The sequence below is a fragment of the Anneissia japonica genome, unplaced genomic scaffold (genome assembly GCF_011630105.1).
Source record: "Anneissia japonica isolate Jap-2015-1 unplaced genomic scaffold, ASM1163010v1 scaffold585_len4108843_cov191, whole genome shotgun sequence".
NCBI classification, from domain to species: domain Eukaryota; kingdom Metazoa; phylum Echinodermata; class Crinoidea; order Comatulida; family Comatulidae; genus Anneissia; species Anneissia japonica.
This window is the reverse complement of record NW_022716829.1, coordinates 964303-983906: the sequence shown is the minus strand read 5'-3', so window position 1 is coordinate 983906 and position 19604 is coordinate 964303. Positions and strand designations below refer to the sequence as shown.

Sequence of the window (19604 nt, the reverse complement as noted above, 5' to 3'; positions counted from 1 at the left end):
ACACTGGCATCACCCCTGCTGAGATTGCATTGTTTCATGTTATAAAGTAAACAGAATAGATGACAAATTGGACAAAAGTTCATTTTGGTTGATATCAGATTCTACATGGCACTGGACTAGAATACCAAGGTCGACTGGAGAATGCATCTGACATCGATGAGATCATGAGAGTTCACCAGGAATACATGACGGTCATTTTTGAACGGTGTCTGCTGCACAAGAAGGTTGGTTTTGTAAAAGAGGCCATAATGAAGGTGTTGAACCTATCAGTTGTTTTCCAGCGTACCTGGGATGCTGGTATTTTGAACTTGAGGTAGGTTCATTTCTGCAAACTTCCAATTGTAACTGCATTGTGTTATAAATGATTATTAGGAATATGATATACTCGGGGTTGGGGGGAGAAACTAACATATGAATGAAATACCTAGGACCAGATTTCAAAATTTTATAATCTTAAATTTTGATAAATTAATGGGAAATTATAACTACAGCAATACTCCTAAAATATAGACTAATTATAAAACGTTTGAAATTACTTCTATTGCCAATAAATGTGGCAAAGACAAGCCAAACTAATCACTTGTCATAAAAATCGATTTTTAGTTATTAGAATCATTTAAATCTGACATTTCCTCATGAAGTTACAAGCATTCAAACACAGAGCGGTTTAAAGAACAATATTTGAGAAATCGGCCTTCAAAGTCAGAGACCATCACCAGATCGTTACAAATTGTTGTTTAAACATTGAATATGTTGCATGATGTATACATATATGAAGGTTAGCTTAGTGCAATAGAATAAATTTTTAAAAATTTGACATTCCAGCATGTTTTTGCCATTATCGCTGAAACGACAAGTGACTGGTTTGGCTTGTTTTTGCCACAAACTCACTTTTTATGTTATCTTATGCTTACATTTAGTCAAGAGCGGTATTCCAAGATGGCTGATGAGTTGAAGAAGTGTAACACCTTCTTAGTAACCCTTCTTACTACCATTGTGAAACGAGGTGCCTTCCCACATCGTAAGTACTCTAGAACGTGGTTAGTTGCCTTGAAAATTGTTATTTCAATTTTGCTTTTATTATTTCTTTTCATTTAATTATATATATAAAAAGTGACTTACCACCTGAACAAGTATTGACAAAAGTATGCAAATACAGAATTATTTTCTATTATTTTTTTATTAGGAATTTGTTATTATTCTTTCTCCTTATAATTCTGTCCAAATTTTCAACTTGTCTATCTTTAACCGTAAAACCTTAAATAGAAGCCAAGTGGACTTAATCTCAAGAAGAAGCCCATCTCTCAATTGAAGCCCCCTCTTTAGTTTGCAAATGTAGCCTTGAAAAAAGCCCATCTCCTTTTCAAGATAGCATCGGTTGCTTTCGAGATAATGCAGTACATACACTGTACATTAATTACAATCAAACAAAATAAATTTTAAAAAAATCACGCTACTTTATACAGTTGTTTAGATGATTTAATGGTTGATAGACTCCACGATACAGACTGATGTTACAGTGGCTCTATGTATTGTTAGTAGTAATTCTCAAAATTCACAACATTCATTTTGAAAAGAAGCCCCATCATTACTTTTCAAAAGTAGCCTCGAAAAGAAGCCTATCTCGAAAAGAATCCCATGGAAAGATTTAAAAAAACAAGAAGCCCAGGGCTTCTATTCGAGGTTTTACGGTATATCATTTGTATTTCCATTCCAACAAAGCAAGTTTTCCAGACCTCATAACTATATAGAACTTTGTATTTATATGTGTTTCTTAATTTTTATTTTTTCATCAGTTGAAGGCTTGGCACTGGCTCTTACCTACGGGAACGATAGAAAAGATGATGCTTCAGAAAAGACGTGATGATCTTGAGAATATACCTCTACATTGTTGATGGCCCTGTATAATAATTTCCATGCCCTGATCATTTAAAGCATTGGTGATATTCAGCTTAGGGGGTAATAGGTGGCATCAGAGAGACCAGGCAGCAGGGGCCCCTGTTATTTTGGCCCCAGTCAGTAAACTTGGCCTATAATATGGCACTTAACATCGCCAAAATTTTTCCCACATAACTTTAGCCCAGTGGCATACTGGAGGAAACATTGTTAGGTATCTGTTTCCTATGGTATGGGAGCGAAGCAAGCATTTAGGCTGGGGACCAGGAGCCTGCAAGGGCCTGCAGTAGGGTACAGGGAATGTATGGATATTTAAAAAATTTGCATCATGCTACTGTAATATGACTTCATAATTGTTATAATGTTGACACAAAAGTCAAGGTTTCTTCCACGTACGATCACAATAAATTCCGAACATTATGAGGGTAGGCTTATCCATGATGAACTAACTAAGCCTAAACTATGCCTTTTGGACTACATCGTCATTGCTATAAAATCATTTATGAATAACAAATAAAAAGATTTTACATGCCTCTTAGCTGGCTGGCATATAAGTAAGGCCAAGGAGGCCTGACTTCCACAACTTAGGTAGTAGGCCTAGCATGAGCGACCACTCTACTGTTCACATGACAATGAAGAAGTTAAGTTTTGCCAGTGACACACTTGGTTTGGGACGCTGAGGCCAGGGCCTTTTTGGGTCCCGGTCGCCAATTCCATTGTGGAATTTTCGGTGTGTTCGTGTTTGTATCATGTTTGTCATTATATTCTAAATATTTCTAATGACAAAATAAATGATATGATCAGTGGCGGATCGATGAATTTGAAGTAGAGGGCGCCCTGGGAGGGACTTTCACAGACTAATGGTCGGACCTCAGCCCCACCATGGTTGGGGCTGGCTGAGGTAAAAAATTAATGATTATGGCGCCTCTAGATGGCCGGAAATGGCCCTCATAGATTTATAATTTAAATATGATGTTCTTTTTATCTCCATTTTAAAAATATTGACATATGTAGGGGTCCCTAAGGGTCGGGGGGAAAGCGGACTGCCCCACAAGAGCTTATAGGCATTAATTTATGTTATCCACTACATGCACATTACTAATAGATCGTTAAATGATATTCAAATCTAACTGATTAGTTACAAATAATTTTATGATAAATTTTATACTATAGAAATCCAAGGTTTATCGATTGTACTGGAGGTCTAGGTTCACGATAATAGAGTGAGTATTTGGACACCATCAATGCCGCATAATGTTAGTACTATCAGATACCTCATTTCGTCAAAAACTACATTGTGATCCTCATGTACTGCAAGCTTGTTCATTGTGAAGATAGCTTTTAGGTATCAGACTAATACTTTTCAATGGGTGTGGCCACCTGGGTTACTTTTAATGTAAAATCTGCATAACAATACTAATTTTCGCTGTTTTCGTTACTTTGTCGAATTTGGGAGAGCATAAAAACATGTTTTGGAAAGTTTGAAGGTATTAGAATAATACTTGAATACCACCTCCGTTTCTCCTTTACTTTAGCTGTAATTATCTGTGGGTCAGCCATATCCCCTACTCCGGGATGCATAGTTGTAATATACTGTATATTTTGTTGTATGGAAATCTTTTCCGAAATACAATATTGAATGAATGAATGAATATCTTTAGAAACTAACTAACCATGGGATATGCTGGGAAGGTTTATTTTTACAGTATGTAAAACAACCATTGGACTATTAAACACAAACATTATGCCAATCTTCCTTTTGTATATAACGAGATATGGTAAAATAATAAAGTATAAACTGATTTCTCACACATGTGTTGATCTGATTTTGTCATTTATAAATTTAATTCGTATTAACGAAATTTTCATCGGCCATCGTTCTAGATTGACGCGCGTACGTAAATAAAAGACCAAAACACCGGACCTGCTTTCCTTGGAATTTTAAAGGCACAGAATTCCAATTTTCAGTTTCGAGTCGGCCCCGTTTCATGACTCTTCAGGTGGTTTCCGGCTAATTATCTCAGGTGTAGAGTAGCTCCGGTGAGGGAATGTGTGTCAGAAAGTTGGAGAAATACCAAGATATTTTCATAATTATATTCAATCTACATCATACATCAAACGTAAACCACTAAATAAATCAAAGCACAAATTATTACTAAATCGCACGATGTTTCGTGATAGTCATGAGCCCACTACCGATGGTCACCCCATATTTTTCTGAAATTCTGAGCTCTACTTTTTGCAAATGGATGATGCAACACGTGCCTTCTCGTGTGATTATCACTAGAAGCTCGCGACGCGACTAAAGGCCTGTTTATACTTCAACGATAACGATAAAAAAAATCCTAAAAAGCGATTGTTTATATAGAAAACGAAATAAGAGAAGTTTTTACAATAGAGCGATTCGATAACCATTTATCTTGTATACGATAACAAAATATTTTAACAAATCAAATCAGAGGACGTCATACTCATGGAAAAACGATAAAATCGTTGCTACTACTACGATTTTAATGTTTTTCCATGATTATGACGTCATCTGATTTGATTTGTCAAAATATGTTGTTATCGCATAACTGATAAATCGTTATCGAATCGTTCTAGTGTAAAAACTTCTCTTATTTCTTTTATTTTTTTTATGAACCATTACTTTTTAGCTTTGTTATCGTTATCGTTAAAGTATAAACAGGCCTTAAGACTATAATAAATAATTATAAAAGGATTTAGGCCTTCTGTATTTTTTGTTAAACTAATGAACCTAGACTGTTTAATATATTAAACAGTTATTACCGATTATTATACTGTATTATATTAAATATTTTAAACTATTTATTTGCTTGATTATAACAAAATTCAATAGGCCTATTTAAGTGCTTCAAGTTATTTTATGTTAAAACATTTGATAAAAAATTTAACCAAAAACGTTTTCTTGCAATAAACAAAGGAGGTGGCTAAGGTACACTGTACAATATTGACGCAAATGCTAACAATGTTACAGCCTAAAACCCTGCCCAGACCAGACTATCGAAATTGACAAAAACATGTGACATGACCGTATATGGGCACATCCTGACTATAAATGGGCATACAACAGGTTTTCTGTCAAATATTAAGGGTTAAAATCTCAATTCTCCAAATTCCGAAGGTGATAATTTATTTGAACTTTTAAAATGAGCAATCCAATTTATTGAATGAATGAGAATTTTTCACTGTCCCAGACATTAACCTGTTTAAGAAAAGTATTACTGTATTACACCGGCGGCGCCCCGACAAAGCTCTCGTTTAATCTAACTCACGTTGGCAACTTATTGATTCGCAAAATTCTGGTTCACATTCTTGGACTTCTTGAACCAGATCGCATATTGCCGTAGGTACACTAACAATATTTCATTGAAACAATCCCTCAAATGTGAGCGTGTTTGCATAAACATCTATTCCCGCGTGTGCGTCATTTCTTTCGATAATGTTCAAGTTACTGGTCTACATTTGTCTACCAACAGATTGTATGCCAATAACGCAGCTAGTGTTGTGGTTTTATAGGTACTGTATTTATTTAATGAAGTTCAGCAACCAGTAACATTCTAGCGGCGGAAGGGGGAATGATTCCCTTCCGGGCAAGCGCAAGTCGTCTAACGACACACTAAACGATTATGAATACGGTGAACGGACTGTTCAGTAATAAGGACAATTAGTCAAGGGATTTTATATTCTATATAATTATAGGCATACAATAATATTCAGGTATAGACCTATGACCTTATTGTATGTGTTGTGAAAAAATTTGCTTTCTTTGTTAACGAAAACAATCGTTAATATTGAGCGTTTTCAACGGCTATTAACTTTGGTGATCATCAGTGGCGGCTCCAGGATATATTTTGTGAGAGGGGAGGGGGATGAATTGTCCGACAAGGGAACTTGAGGTCAGAGGCCCCAGCTGTGGGAAGGGTTTAAGAGGGGGTACCGACTGCCCGACGAGCTCTGTCTAATGGGGCGGGGGGTTGACCTGTCCGGTGGGGGAGGGGGCTTAATCCCCGGCTGCCCCCTCCCCGCTAGCGCCGCCACTGGTGATCATGACCATGGTGACGATGATGATTACAGTGATATGGGTGATGGTGATGACCATGACGGTGAAGTCGACAACGACAATAATAATAACGATGATGATAACAATAATATAATACAGTAGAACCCTTGTTAACGGGAACAAATTCGCGACTAACAAAAGTGTCCCCTGAATGATGTAACCAAAAACGTGAAATTGTCCGCTTTTGAGGGGTTTTTATAATGTTTGCATATTAATGATGACATACATTCTTTATAATTTTATGTATTGAGTTACAGTAGAATTATAACAAATTTATAGCAATAATTCGCAATGCAAATACAATTCATTTATAATATGAAATCCTAGCATTAAACGATATAGGCTTCCACTCGTTTCACTGAAACGTGTCCCCTTTAATAGGGGTGTACCAAGGGTGTCCCAAATTAGGAGTTCTACTGTACTGTAAATTGTAATATATATTCCCCTTTTACACATACAAAACTTTTGCTTTATCATGGGTCTATCTTCGGAGTAGTGAGGTCACCAGAATTTCGGACGAATTTTGACGCAATATTTACTGTTTATCTGCATAATATTGTTTGGATATTCAATATTGGAGGCCTGAAATATGTGAAGAATTTCCAGCTTTTTCTCAAGTTGATGACGATTCCCGATTGGCGATCAGAATTGTTATTAACAAAATTTCCATGTAATTCTTCGGTTTCTGATGAAATAAATTTTGACAGTTCACTGCTGGAAAGTGACATTGCCTAATTTAGACGTCTGGTTAAAAGAAACAATATGATCGGTGTTGTCCAGGCTTGGTCGTTCCCCTTTTACCGGAATATGCACTCAATGCGCAGGTGCAATAATTATCGATAGCTCCATGATAGGCCTGTAGTTCATAGTCGTAGACCTACTGTAATTATTCAACGAACACACATACGACGAAACCAATTGTTTTTATCAATTCGTGTTTATTAATTAAATTTTTTTTTACATGTTTCCCTTTTTCTGATGAATTTTGTTGTTTTACATTTTGTGTAACTGTTTTTAAACATTTGAAGATCGTACCGGTCCCATTTATTCAAGGCTTGCCTATTATGCCTATAAGGAAAATACATTTCTGAATTCAATTAAGACATTAAATGACATAGCAAAATGGGTCACTCGTTTCATTTCATTTATTCCGTCACTGGATATAAAATACTATATTCAAGAAACAATACACAATTAGGCCTAAACAAATTTCAGGAGGTGAACCGGATTGCCAATAGCAAAATTAATCACTCTCTGGCTCTCCAATCCCATCCAACAAAATAAAATACAAATAATTATGTGTACATAAAATGTATATAATACATTACCATAAAATATGCTTAAACAATTAAAAAATAAGATATTCAGATATAGAATGCATTAAAATTTAGTTGCTTGTCAGATAAGTTACGTCAGATAAACTTACAAATGTGAAAAAATACAGGGAAATACAAAAATACGATAGGCCTATGCTACAAACTTTATTATTATACCATAACCAAATAAATAACACTAACAGCCTACAAAAAATATAAAAAACAAAATAGAAATGACAATTGGATTCTGAAAGCCCATCCATCAGGTACCAAAAATGTCAGTTAACGTACATACGGTACTTATATGCTAATTACTAAACCTATTAAAACTTGATAAAACAGTTTATTAGTACGACGTTTTGAAAATCAGGGTATCAGAGTATTCTAAGGATACTTGCCCGGTTTACAGGTACTTCAATGGACAAGGACCAAACCCTCCCCTGAAAATGTAGGCCCTACTCACCTCATTATCATCACCTTATTCTATAGTGGTGCCCCTCAAACGCCCGCTTTATTCTCCCATGTTAACGCTCCTACGTAAGGGGTGGGGGATACTAACACATCATAGATTGATGAAACACCGTGACTAAAATTTATGATCTTGACTTAATAAAAAAAATTTTTAATTTACTATATTAAAAAACCCTCATTTTAAACTGGATACGTATACTTCAGGCCTAGTAAACGCCCTTAATTTCACTGCGTGATAATAAAGACTTTTTGATCCCAAACAGATTAGAAGGTAATTCTACTGGAATAGAACATTAACAGAATGTGTCGAGGGTAATGTTGCTTTCATTAGGTTTGTCTACAGTGCGGGGGCAGCATACACGGTACTGGAATGTAAGTAAAAGTGGCCTTTGAAAAAAATGGCCCCTAAAAAGGGTCCCCTAAAATATGTCCCCATAAAAAAGGCCCCAGTCAAAATGGCCCCAAATGAAGGTAGGTTACAACTACTGTACTATATTAGAGAGTATTACATAGTCACACCTACTGAACATAAAGTACAGATATAATTTGTTGGTTTTTCTAGTTTTTAAAAAAATATAAATCTCATTTGACATTTCACTTCAGCCTCAATTTGTGCTTATTTTGTTCCTAATTTATGAGCAATTTCAGTCTCAGTGTTCTTATAAAATGTGTTCTTATAAAAAAAAAATGTAATTCGTTTTCCATCCTGTATAGGTCAAAAGTATATATAAGCCTAATCGGTGAAATTGTAAAATGCGTAATTCATTCCCGGGATTATCCGAGCAGGGAGTTGTGACTAACCGTGTGCTCATGGCTCAATCAACAGAAATCACCATGCGCCTCCCGACTGTTCAAACTAACTCTTATTCCATCTCTTTTACTGTAATTGGTAAATTTGGTTTAAACAAAAAGACCAACTATCCCACCACCTTATGATGACATGAGGTCAATGGAACTAGGACATTTCCACTCAGTAAGCAATTACATTCAATCTGAAAAAAAGTGTCATTGAGTGATAATGACATTTGTACCTTCTCTGGGACACTTCCACTAAAACTTTACATACTTTTCTTATCTCCATTTCACGAGTTTTGATATTAAACTGTGTCACAATCTAACACCTGGACATATTATGTACCAAGGCAAACTCAATACAGGTATAATACATTTTTTATCAACAGGAAGAAAAATACTTGTAGCCTGTAAAAACAAACTTTTATTTCATAAACGCAAAAACGAAAACTAGATTACATAGAGGGAGCCTTTGATATTCATCGACTTCGTGATTGAATTACAATAAATACAAATCAGACTACTCAGTGGTGCGGATCCAAGGGACCAAGAAAAATTCGGGGATAGTTTGAAAAAAGAGGGGATCGGTTAAGGTGTTCTCTTACATTGATGGTGTCCATTGTTTTCTGGATGATGTCACACTTGTGCAGAGACTCAATTGGCTGCTGCCGGGTGTGGGGGAGGGGAGCAACCTTATTGCCAAAACATTCCGGCACTGTTGCTACAAGTGTTTTTTTGTTGTTTTATTTGTTTATAATAACTTTAAGATTAATATCGCATTCCTTAATAATAGCATCAAGTTTCAGGTCGAGTTAAAACAATGGGTTGAGCGGATCAGGAACTGTAAGAATAGTTCATCGTCCGAAAAAATAACATGCCTGCTAAAATCAAAAGAGAATATGGACAATAGAGCCTATAGTATGTAAAAATAAAAAAAACAATAAACAACCCTTAAATTGTTATGACTACCATACCTGTGTTATGAAGCATACTCTTTCAAGTAGGATGAAAACAAAGCAAATCCAATTTGCTAAGAAAGTGCAAAAACTGGTTTTTGACAGAGATTAGGCCTATGCGTTTTCTGATAAGATCGATTGACATGAACAAGGTCGGCATTGTAAATTCATTAAAACTATTTACTTTAAATAATCATTTAACTTGAAAATAATTTTTAGATTTAAATACACCTTTGTGTATTACTCATAAACCGCCTAGAGTGGCCCTGGTCCCCGGGACGAATCTGCCGGACCTCAAGTGCGGGGGTTTAAGCGTTTTATGTAGATACAATTTGAACGAGTCGCGACATAATAACATGTGAATTATGTTTTTTCCTAAATACACTTTATTATTATTGCACGCTCCCCGGGCAACTGGCCCTCGCCTGCCCCTCCGCTCTCGGCGGAGTGCTACTACTAGTACTATTACTACTACTACTGCTGCTGTTGTCGCTACTACAACCACCACCACTCAGCGGTGGCTCCAGAAATTTGCCGACAGGGGTCTGACATGTCTGACAGGAGGGGAGGGGTCCAAACCAAGGGGCCGACTGGAGCCTCGGTCCGGGTTGTCCTGGAATAAAGAAATCTCTGATAGTGTTCACGGGGAGAGTTTTTATGTTTTTGTATGACCCAAATTGTGCTTTCATACCACAATATTAGGGGCTGGCACCACTATCACTAATATAGGCCTGAACGTTATTCACACTCTTAAATGTATTCAATTTTGTATATTTTAAAGAATTTTTTTATGCAGGGGTGTTAATACCTATGTTAAGAAAAAAATGTTTCGTTTGAAAATATGAAAGTAAGCAACTCAAATACTTATGCTTATTACAGCTCAACTACAGGCCAGCAAGGTCTTAAAAATATATTACCTCTTAAATTTAAAATTCCCAATCGGCACTGTATTTTATACAAAATAATCACTTTCAAAATTAAACAAGGCCTAGAGGCTTGCTAAATTGCACGCGACTAAGAATTTTAAAATCACTATAGCAGATAATTTGTCTACACTAGTACTACAAATTAAGGTCAATAGGGCAAGTTGTGTCGGTGGTATATCTGAAACAAAATCCCTATATAATTAACTTAATGTAAAATCATCAAATGTGTTACAAATCTTAATTGATATACAGTCAAAACGGTTCCTCTGAACCACGTTTTACGTAATTTGCCCATCATTATTTGATATGAAAAGAACATACCGGTAGCTCTTAAGATTATTGCTTACACGTCAGTCGGTGTAAATTCTGTCTCTTATACACATCTGCTCTCCAATCCCATCCAACAAAATAAAATACAAATAATTATGTGTACATAAAATGTATATAATACATTACCATAAAATATGCTTAAACAATTAAAAAATAAGATATTCAGATATAGAATGCATTAAAATTTAGTTGCTTGTCAGATAAGTTACGTCAGATAAACTTACAAATGTGAAAAAATACAGGGAAATACAAAAATACGATAGGCCTCAATTATGCCTATATTAACTTTTCGTTGTTGAATTTTGCTAGTTTGACATCTGACAGCAAAATTTATATTTCTACCATAATATTAGGCTCTCATTTCACGTTTCTATTTTTCTAGAATTGTTTTTATTCCCTCCACTCCTCATTAAAAGTGTCACGGGGTTATTTTTCTATCCCCATCGCTAAAAAGAAGGTAATTCCCCTATTTTCGAACTCCTCTCAGATTATGCACTTCTGAGTAATCCTTATAGAATTTGTTATATCAGTTTCCATACTTTACACAAATCTTAAATATCGACAATCGTCTTTCTTAAGAAAAGTTTACAATTAGAATGGTACGAAATTCAAGAAGTAAAATAACAACTGATGAGTTATACTTATGGAGATGGGTTAAGGTACATTATATGAATTCACCCATATCATTAATTCTAAAAATATATCGAATAAGCTATTAGAGCTCCGAGGAATTCCACGACTGCTTGTAAAAAAAACCCTGGAATCGAAAAACATCGCCGAATTCTTTGCCCCTTGATTACCATTATGATTCAAGTGTGTAGCTGAACCTTGAAGATAATACATTTCCTTAAGCTCACATGCATTCGACCATCCCACATCACAGCCTTCCTTTCATCTATATTTGCACGCAAAGTTTTATATTTAGATTCTCTTTGATCATGCTTTGATAGGCCTAATTTCATTTCCCAAAGTAGGCTTATTGCGCAAATTGCGCAATAGATATGGAAGGATCGGCGATCGCCATCAGTTGTATAATTAAATTGTTAAAACGGGCATTGATTGATGTTTGTGGTAAAATATTATGGAAACTTTTAGATATTTAATTAAAACCTTTACTTAGGGTAGCATACAAGTTATGGAGCCTGAATATTGAAGATATACCGTACCGTCTGTTTAAAAGTTAGAAACTGAATAGTAAATAATTTAAATAAAGACTATTAGGCCTAATTATTATTAATAATAGGCCGTCTATTTAATAATTTATTAACTTCCAATACGTTTTCTCACATTTATATGCCCTATAGGACTGTTACTACGAAAAATATAAAATATTAAGGATAATGTTAATGTAATGGTAATTAAGATAATGATAACGATAATGGTAATGATGAATTAGAATGATGGTGATAATGATATTTGATTGATGATGATGATAGGCCTAAATATAATGATAATAATAGCTTAGTCCTGGGAGTGATTCTCACTTTTATTAAAATTCCTGTAGAACATTAGCAATCGAAAAGTAATAGATTACCTATACAATGTATGATCGGTGTTAAAGCAATGTAACACTTGAAAAACCATTGGAGTATATCCGGTCTTTTCAGTACGGGATTTTCTCAGGTAGGCCTAACGGTATCGGACGGCTGTGTTCGAAATCACTTCTCTTCAGTCAGCCGCATTACATAGTCTCCCTCCGCAAATAATCATGTAAACTTTATTGATATAAGCCGTCCGAATAAAATATTTCAGAAAATAACGATTTTAAAAATAATTATATTCATTTATGATACATTGGCTGGTTTTTAATGCCTGTAGAAACAAGTGTAATTATTACTTACGTATTGCGGATTGATATTTATTTATAAGAGTTGGTAATGTGTATTGAAGAATGAACTCTGTGTGAACGAAAGAAGGTAGTGTTTTGGAAAAGTTGAATCTCGTCACTTTACAAGAAACTTCTCCGAAGAATGGGATATCAGATGTGCTACAATGCATACTCGAACGACTAGCTTACGTCTTGCTCTTCTTAGTGGGATTTTAGTCTTGTGTTTTATTAAATCTAGTTTTGGTAAGTGATACTTTCTACATGTTTTTGTTCGCAAACTATCTGCGGTTTGAGAAGGCTCTTGTGTATTGTAGGTAAGGTGATGTCAGCTGAGTCGCTGGATTGTTTTGTTTGGTAGTCGGAGCAGCCGAGTTGGTGGTGGTGGTGGTGGTAGTAGTAGTACAGGCTGGCCTAGGCCTAAGACCATGCTTGTATCTTCAACTATGACAATTATCACATAGCTTATTCAGAATGTTAGCTTATCATCTCTTGTTATCACTAAGTATTGATTTCAAGTGCAGAATTCATAATCAATCAATGTTCACTCTCAAAGGTGCTTATCAGATGATTATTGTATATTGATAATTGATTGGTAGGCCTAGTTTATCTTTTTAAGTTTACAACTCAACTGCAAGTTCAATGCCATATCACACATCAGCTGTGTATTGTGAGATTGACAAAGTACTAAGGCCCAGAATTTTTCAGTGGAAATTGCAAAATCAGTTTACTATTAGTATGCTATGGCCTAGCTAGTCAAAGGTTCTATTTTCATCCCCAACTGCAAAGTAATCAAATATAAATTATAAACTTGAAAACTTGATATATATAAAAATAAATTGCTAATTGCTAATTATAAAATTGTATATTAAAAGTTATTAACCATTTGCATGAATAAATTGAATCAAATTGAAGATTTAATTGAATATCTAAAAATATTAAAATTAAAATTTATTTTTTTAAAGTACAGTATTAGCCTAACAAAAATGTAGTTGCCTAAGTGGACATTGAAATACTAGTTGGCTTATAATCTACATATTAATTATTATTATTACACTTAAATTTCTAGAAGCAAATTTATAGAAATCTTTAAAACATAAACTTTCTACTGTATTTTGTAATCTGTTCCTTATTACTGAAAGTTGATAACTTTTGTGGTTCTTTTCAAATTATACAATATTTAATTTTAATTAATACTTGTATGTTCAGTTAAAACAATATGGCCCATTAATTATAATGCACATAAGTATTAAGTCTGTGTATTTTTTGCATAAAACCTTTTAATATGTTCTATGCAAAAATACAGTTTTATTTATAGTTCTGTTAATAATACTCTTTGTACAGTACATTACAAATTTGTAATTAGTTATGTATTTATTTATTTATTTATTTATTCTTCCTTTATTCTGAAATACACGTTCAATACAATGTACTAGTTTCCAAAATGGTTCAGTTAGATAAAAGTTACAAAATATACAATGAATAAAAAATAAAAATAAATAAAAAATAGTGTAAAACAGTAGATTTCAATTCAGACTGATTTTGTTAATATACTGTAATAAGAAAAATATGAATGAGTTTTTTCTGTGTTAATATAGTAAAATTCAATATCATACTATTAGTTTCATCACTGGCTATTAAGTGTCTTAATTAGTAAGTATTTATTATATAGAGAAACTATTGTAATGCGTTTGTTGGTCTTGGAGTAGATGATTTTTCCATATGTATGGCTGACATCGTTTGATGAACCCTCAGTTTTCTCATTTGTAGCTGTCTTAGTTAATTTCTTTTTGTGGTATTAAGCTGTAGACATTTCGTCTATCTATTACATTTTCAGTATACAAAGGCTCCTTCAGATGAAAATTTACTAAAATTATGCGTCGTCTTTAAATATTGTAAGTTGTCGTTGGGAACATTATTTGTAGTGTAGATTAGAAATTGTTGAGGTTGGTCTATAAGTAATTATTTTTGTAACTGAAATCATATTTATAATTTGAGTTACTGACGGTTGGTCGATGAATCCCAGGACAGCTTGTGCATAATTGACATCTCTCTGCTAATTATATCAAATCCTCCCTAACTTTTTGAAGTACTGTAATTCTTTATATTCCTAGCTTAAAATGGGCTAGAATATTTATATAAAAAATAGGCTCAAATAAATTTTATTTTCTGTGATTGACCGTTTTGGTATTTGTAGTTGTAGGTTTTACTTTACTTGTTGCTTTAGCCATTCTCCCTAATTTATTTCTAATTTTATTCCTGATGATAAACATGGTCTTTTTTATGCTTTATAATTATACAGTACAAACATCTCACAATCATTGGACAGCAATTGTTATTCCGCCATCTCAGAGAGCTACATTAATTTGTATTGATTACCATTCTAATACAATTTTATATTATTGTACTGTATACAGTAAGTTCGAAAGCTGAAGAAAATAATAAAATATTGTAGAATGGAAGTCAATATACAAAACTGAGTAATAGTAATACAGTAGGAGAAAAATAGAATATTGTTACTTCTCCAACATATTTTTCAATAGTTGAAATTGAGTTTGAAGTTCTACACTAAGGGACCGTCCAAAAACTATTTGAACACGAGTACAGCGTTATCGGTTGTCTTATCGCTGACTTTCACAAACGTGGCATATGGATGTAGCCTAATATTCACCATTCACGAGCTAACGAAATAACTAATGAATATGCATGTTAGCTAAATTCTTCTGTTTACCGCGGCACTTGCGACACATCATCAATGTGTTCATCGACGGGGGTTTGTTGTTTACTTTTCAAAGAAAAAAAAAAAAGGATCTAGCCCAGCCTTTAGTTAAGCCTAGAGCTGGCTTAGCTGGACGGTACTACTACGGTAGTTATTAACTTACTTGCGTTAAAATAGTTTTTGGACGGCCCCTAACTCAAACATAATGTGTATTAATTATTATGTAACCATTTATGAAGTCAGTATAATTTGTTTAAGTTAAAAAACTAAGAGAAATATCAAGTGGAATGAAAGTTTGTAAATAATAAGCAATAGAGAATTTTTAAATGTACTGTTAGGAAAAAAAAAAAAAAATTATTGTATGAATTAGGTTAATGGTCTTAGTAATAATAATAGGCCCTATACAGTACTTACAGTAGCATTTTATTTATATTGTTCCACTCTAATTTCTAATGGTTGAAATTGAGTACATGGTACACGTAGTCTTACACTAAATCAAATTAGAGAGTCTAAGTACTACAACAGGTAGGAAGTACTTAAGGAACCTAATAGTCATTTGAATGATTTCCTATTGATCAATGGTGCTTTGAATGCTTTATTTCTCCATGCTGTGAAGCAATGTTGCTGGCTCTACAGTACAGCCACTGTTTGGTGAAATGCAGTATTCTTCAAAGATGTATTACCCCCTGAAAATGACAAAAAAATCATAAAAATGTAATTTTAAAATCAACGTGCTTATTTTTTTGCAGTAACATACAAATTACCTTGAGCTTAGAAATTATTGAATTTAAAAAATGTGTAGTTCTACCATAATTTTTATACTGGATAATGATAATAAAAATAATAAAACACTTCCAGTGACTGGAAATGTTTCTGTCATTTTTTGCTGTAAAATTATAATCATTTTTATTCAATAATTTCTATAATCAAATAATTTGTATGTTACTCTAAAATAAGCAAGTTAATTTTCAAAATTATTTTTTATGATTATTTGTCATTTTCAGGAGACAATTACATACTTTTTTTTTTTGGGTGTAGATCTTTTACTAAAAATATTTTCTCAAATTCTGTTGTTTATGCAATCAACTTCTATTGAAATACAAAAATTTCACCCACTCTAAATCTATTGTCGCTGATGTAGTTCTCACAAATATTGAGATGGTTGTAATACATATGCTGCAGAAAAAGTATTGTGATTAGCTAATTAATTCAAACATGGGTGATTTTAATGAAAAGTCTTGTAAAACCATGCAGTATTGAGTGAAAAGTCTAACAGAATAAGTGAAGGGTGATTGATATCTGTTATAAGATCTAACAAAGGGTCTTTATTGTTTTCAGACTTGCTTTATGAAACCATAATTGTGTCATATTGGACTTGTTTTTGTATGATTTGAAATTTCTTCCGTAAATCAGTTTAATAATAATAATAAAACACATATTTTTCAAGGTGATTCTTTAAGAATTTTCTTAAAGATGTTTTGCAAATACAACAAAAAATAAAATAACATGTAAAATACTGACAAAAAATAAAAAAATAAGTTTTGAAATTAACTTTGCTCATTTTGAAATGACATAAAAATTATCAACTTGAATGTACACATTAGTGTGCTTAAAAACCTACAGTTTATCACTTACCCTTTAAGCGTTGTATTATTTTTATTATCATTATCCAGTACAAAATACACAATTTTTTAAATTTAGTACCGTAATTTCTTGCTTAAGTTTATAATTTGTATGTTACAGCAAAATGAGCTTGAAGTTCATTTAAAAATTAATTTTTAAGATTTTGTCATTTTCAAGGGAGAATACATCTTTAAGCTTGTTCATTTTGGACCCTCATGTTCTGTGTTTGAATCTCCTGTGATGCTTGGGAAGTGACAGATTATTGAAACCCAAGATTAATTAGAGAGTAGAATTATAGTAGTTGGTTCTCACTACCAAATTTATAAGTGCTCAGTATTGTTTTGTTTAAAAATCAAATATTAGATGTGCACGTAAGAAAAGAATGAATTCTTTGAAAATTTACTGAATTATAGTCTAAATTTTCAAGCTTACCATAATGTATTAGGCTCATAAATACTACCCTGCCTAAATAAGACACGTACTGTATGTCAAAGATAAATTCTTTTACACAGCAGCACAACAATGGAACCTTTTACCGCACATTTTAAAAAGACATTTTAAACTAGAAGGATTTTAAAATAAAAGTAAAGGAATGTTTAGCAACATCTCATGAATGAATGAAAGAATTGATTTTAACTTATTTTAAGAATTTTAAACATTGACTTTCAAATATTTTAGTGATCATTTTATGCATAAATTTTTGTATGTTTTTTATTTACTTTAAAAAAAATTGTATTTGTGTGTATTTAGTGGACCCCAATGGAAATAAGCTGGAATGATATTTACAGGCTTTTTAGATTCAAGACTTCCGTACATTTTAATTCATGTTCTATTGTCATATTTATTTATGTTCAGTTCTTCCGAAATAAATTCAAATCAAACCATAAAGTAACTTTGGTATGGAGATGCACCTCTACTGATTAAAGCTGAAAATAAATATTTGCGAAAAATGTATGTCCCCATTGGGATTTGAACCCAAGTCCTTCCATTTACCGTTCGGATACTCTACCAACTGAGCTGTGAGGTCAAAAGTGGTATACAGTACACCATTGGATTTTCCCTTTGGACCCTTTTTTTCTTAAGGTACTGTTGTATTGCATAATATGCAATGAATTTAGTAAATCACATGAAAGTAACTTTGGTATGGAGATACATTCCACTGGTATAGATTAAAGATATATAACTGTGCCGTAATATTGTGTTTTACTGGAACAGTATTACTATACTGTAATTTCCTACAGATTAAATTTATAATGCATGAAATATACCATGGAAAAATTGTATAATTTATAATGGTAAGTGCTATTCTTGAAATAAGTGCGTCTCGAATAAGTGAGCCTCCTACTGAAAGTATATAAACGTTGTAGTGTTTATTTGGTCATTTGTAGTATAGTATTGCAACATTTAGTATAAAAATATACAGTAAACAGTTGTTATTTATTTAGAAGACTAAGCTTTCCGATGTTTAAAGTTCAATAGTTTTGATTGTTATTATTTCAAACACTTGATTTGTCCCTGACAGTATGTTGTATTTTGTTTGCTCTTCTATCTTTTTGTCCATATATACAATAACAACAATTCTGTTATTTGTTGTTGAATTCAATGAAATGTGGAATAGCTTTGTAGTTTATTCAGGTTCATTCAATATGGTACAGTAGTTAGTTGACTGTATTTCTGTTTTTATTACCATGATATATAGTACTTTAGTTGATCAGATTGATAAATATACAGAATGTATGGATTATGGTTTATACATGTACAGTATACTTTACAACCTCAAATTGAAGCCCTGGGCTCAACTTTGGATGGGCTTCTTTTCAAGGCCATTTTGCAAAGTAAAGATAAAAATGAATGCTGTAAACTTTAGGAATTAGTAATATAAAACAATATATAGGGCCACTGTAACATCAATCTGGCATTGAGTGTATTAACTGGCATTAAATTACCTAAACTACTCTATAAACCAAGCATGTTTTAAATTTATCATTGTTTCTTTGAACAGCAGAGAACAGATAGTACATTGTACAGTACCGCCATGAAATATTGCACTTTTACCTGCGCGCAGGCTTCGTAGATACATCGTAGCCTGGTATAAACAATCTAACCTGCGCGCAAGCTTCATAGATACATCGTAGCCTGATATAAACAATCTAAGCAAGGCTACGCGAAGCGAACCTACGAAGCAAAAGCATGTTGTTTATTTGTCAGTGCAGAAAGACTGCTGTAGCTTACTGGAATAAACAATGTATTGTTTGATAATTTGTGAATGGCAAACACGAGTTTAGACCGTTAATTTAAAGTATGGAGCTGTTTTTCAATAAGAAAAACGTACAATTGACTTCATGGGAGTCTCCTCTTCCACTCGCTGTCCACGACAGGAACTTGTTTGTACTGCTGTATTATTTTTTAAAAATTAATTAGCCTAGGCCTAGCTTATTTTTTATTTACAATTATTTTACCTCATTTAAAATGTCAAAAAACGATGTCCTCAATGACAATACACCTATGTGAAAAGATTGTTCATCAAATAATATTTTGTAGTCTTGATTTAGTAAAGATAAATAATAAATATAAAGGAGAATTAACGTCCGTTGGTTGTAAAATTACCGAATGTCACATGGAAAACCCAATGGAAAATAAAACTTAGCCAGCATTAGACGTCAGAG

At 33.2% G+C, this 19604-nt stretch overlaps 2 protein-coding genes across 2 annotated transcripts in view; both read left to right on the top strand.

Annotated features, from left to right (window-relative positions):
- Window positions 1-3705, top strand: part of LOC117109849 (gamma-tubulin complex component 5-like) — a 17406-nt gene extending 13701 nt beyond the window's left edge. The window contains exons 17-19 of the mRNA XM_033252293.1: window positions 99-313; window positions 921-1021; window positions 1797-3705. Coding sequence (XP_033108184.1) covers window positions 99-313; window positions 921-1021; window positions 1797-1864 — 384 coding nt within the window. The 3' untranslated portion in view covers window positions 1865-3705. The remainder of the gene's footprint in view (window positions 1-98; window positions 314-920; window positions 1022-1796) is intronic.
- Window positions 3706-12685: 8980 nt separating this feature from the next.
- Window positions 12686-19604, top strand: part of LOC117109827 (polycystic kidney disease 1-related protein-like) — a 104923-nt gene continuing 98004 nt past the window's right edge. Inside the window, exon 1 of the mRNA XM_033252256.1 lies at window positions 12686-12842. Within this exon, the coding sequence (XP_033108147.1) occupies window positions 12764-12842 (79 nt within the window). The 5' untranslated portion in view covers window positions 12686-12763. The remainder of the gene's footprint in view (window positions 12843-19604) is intronic.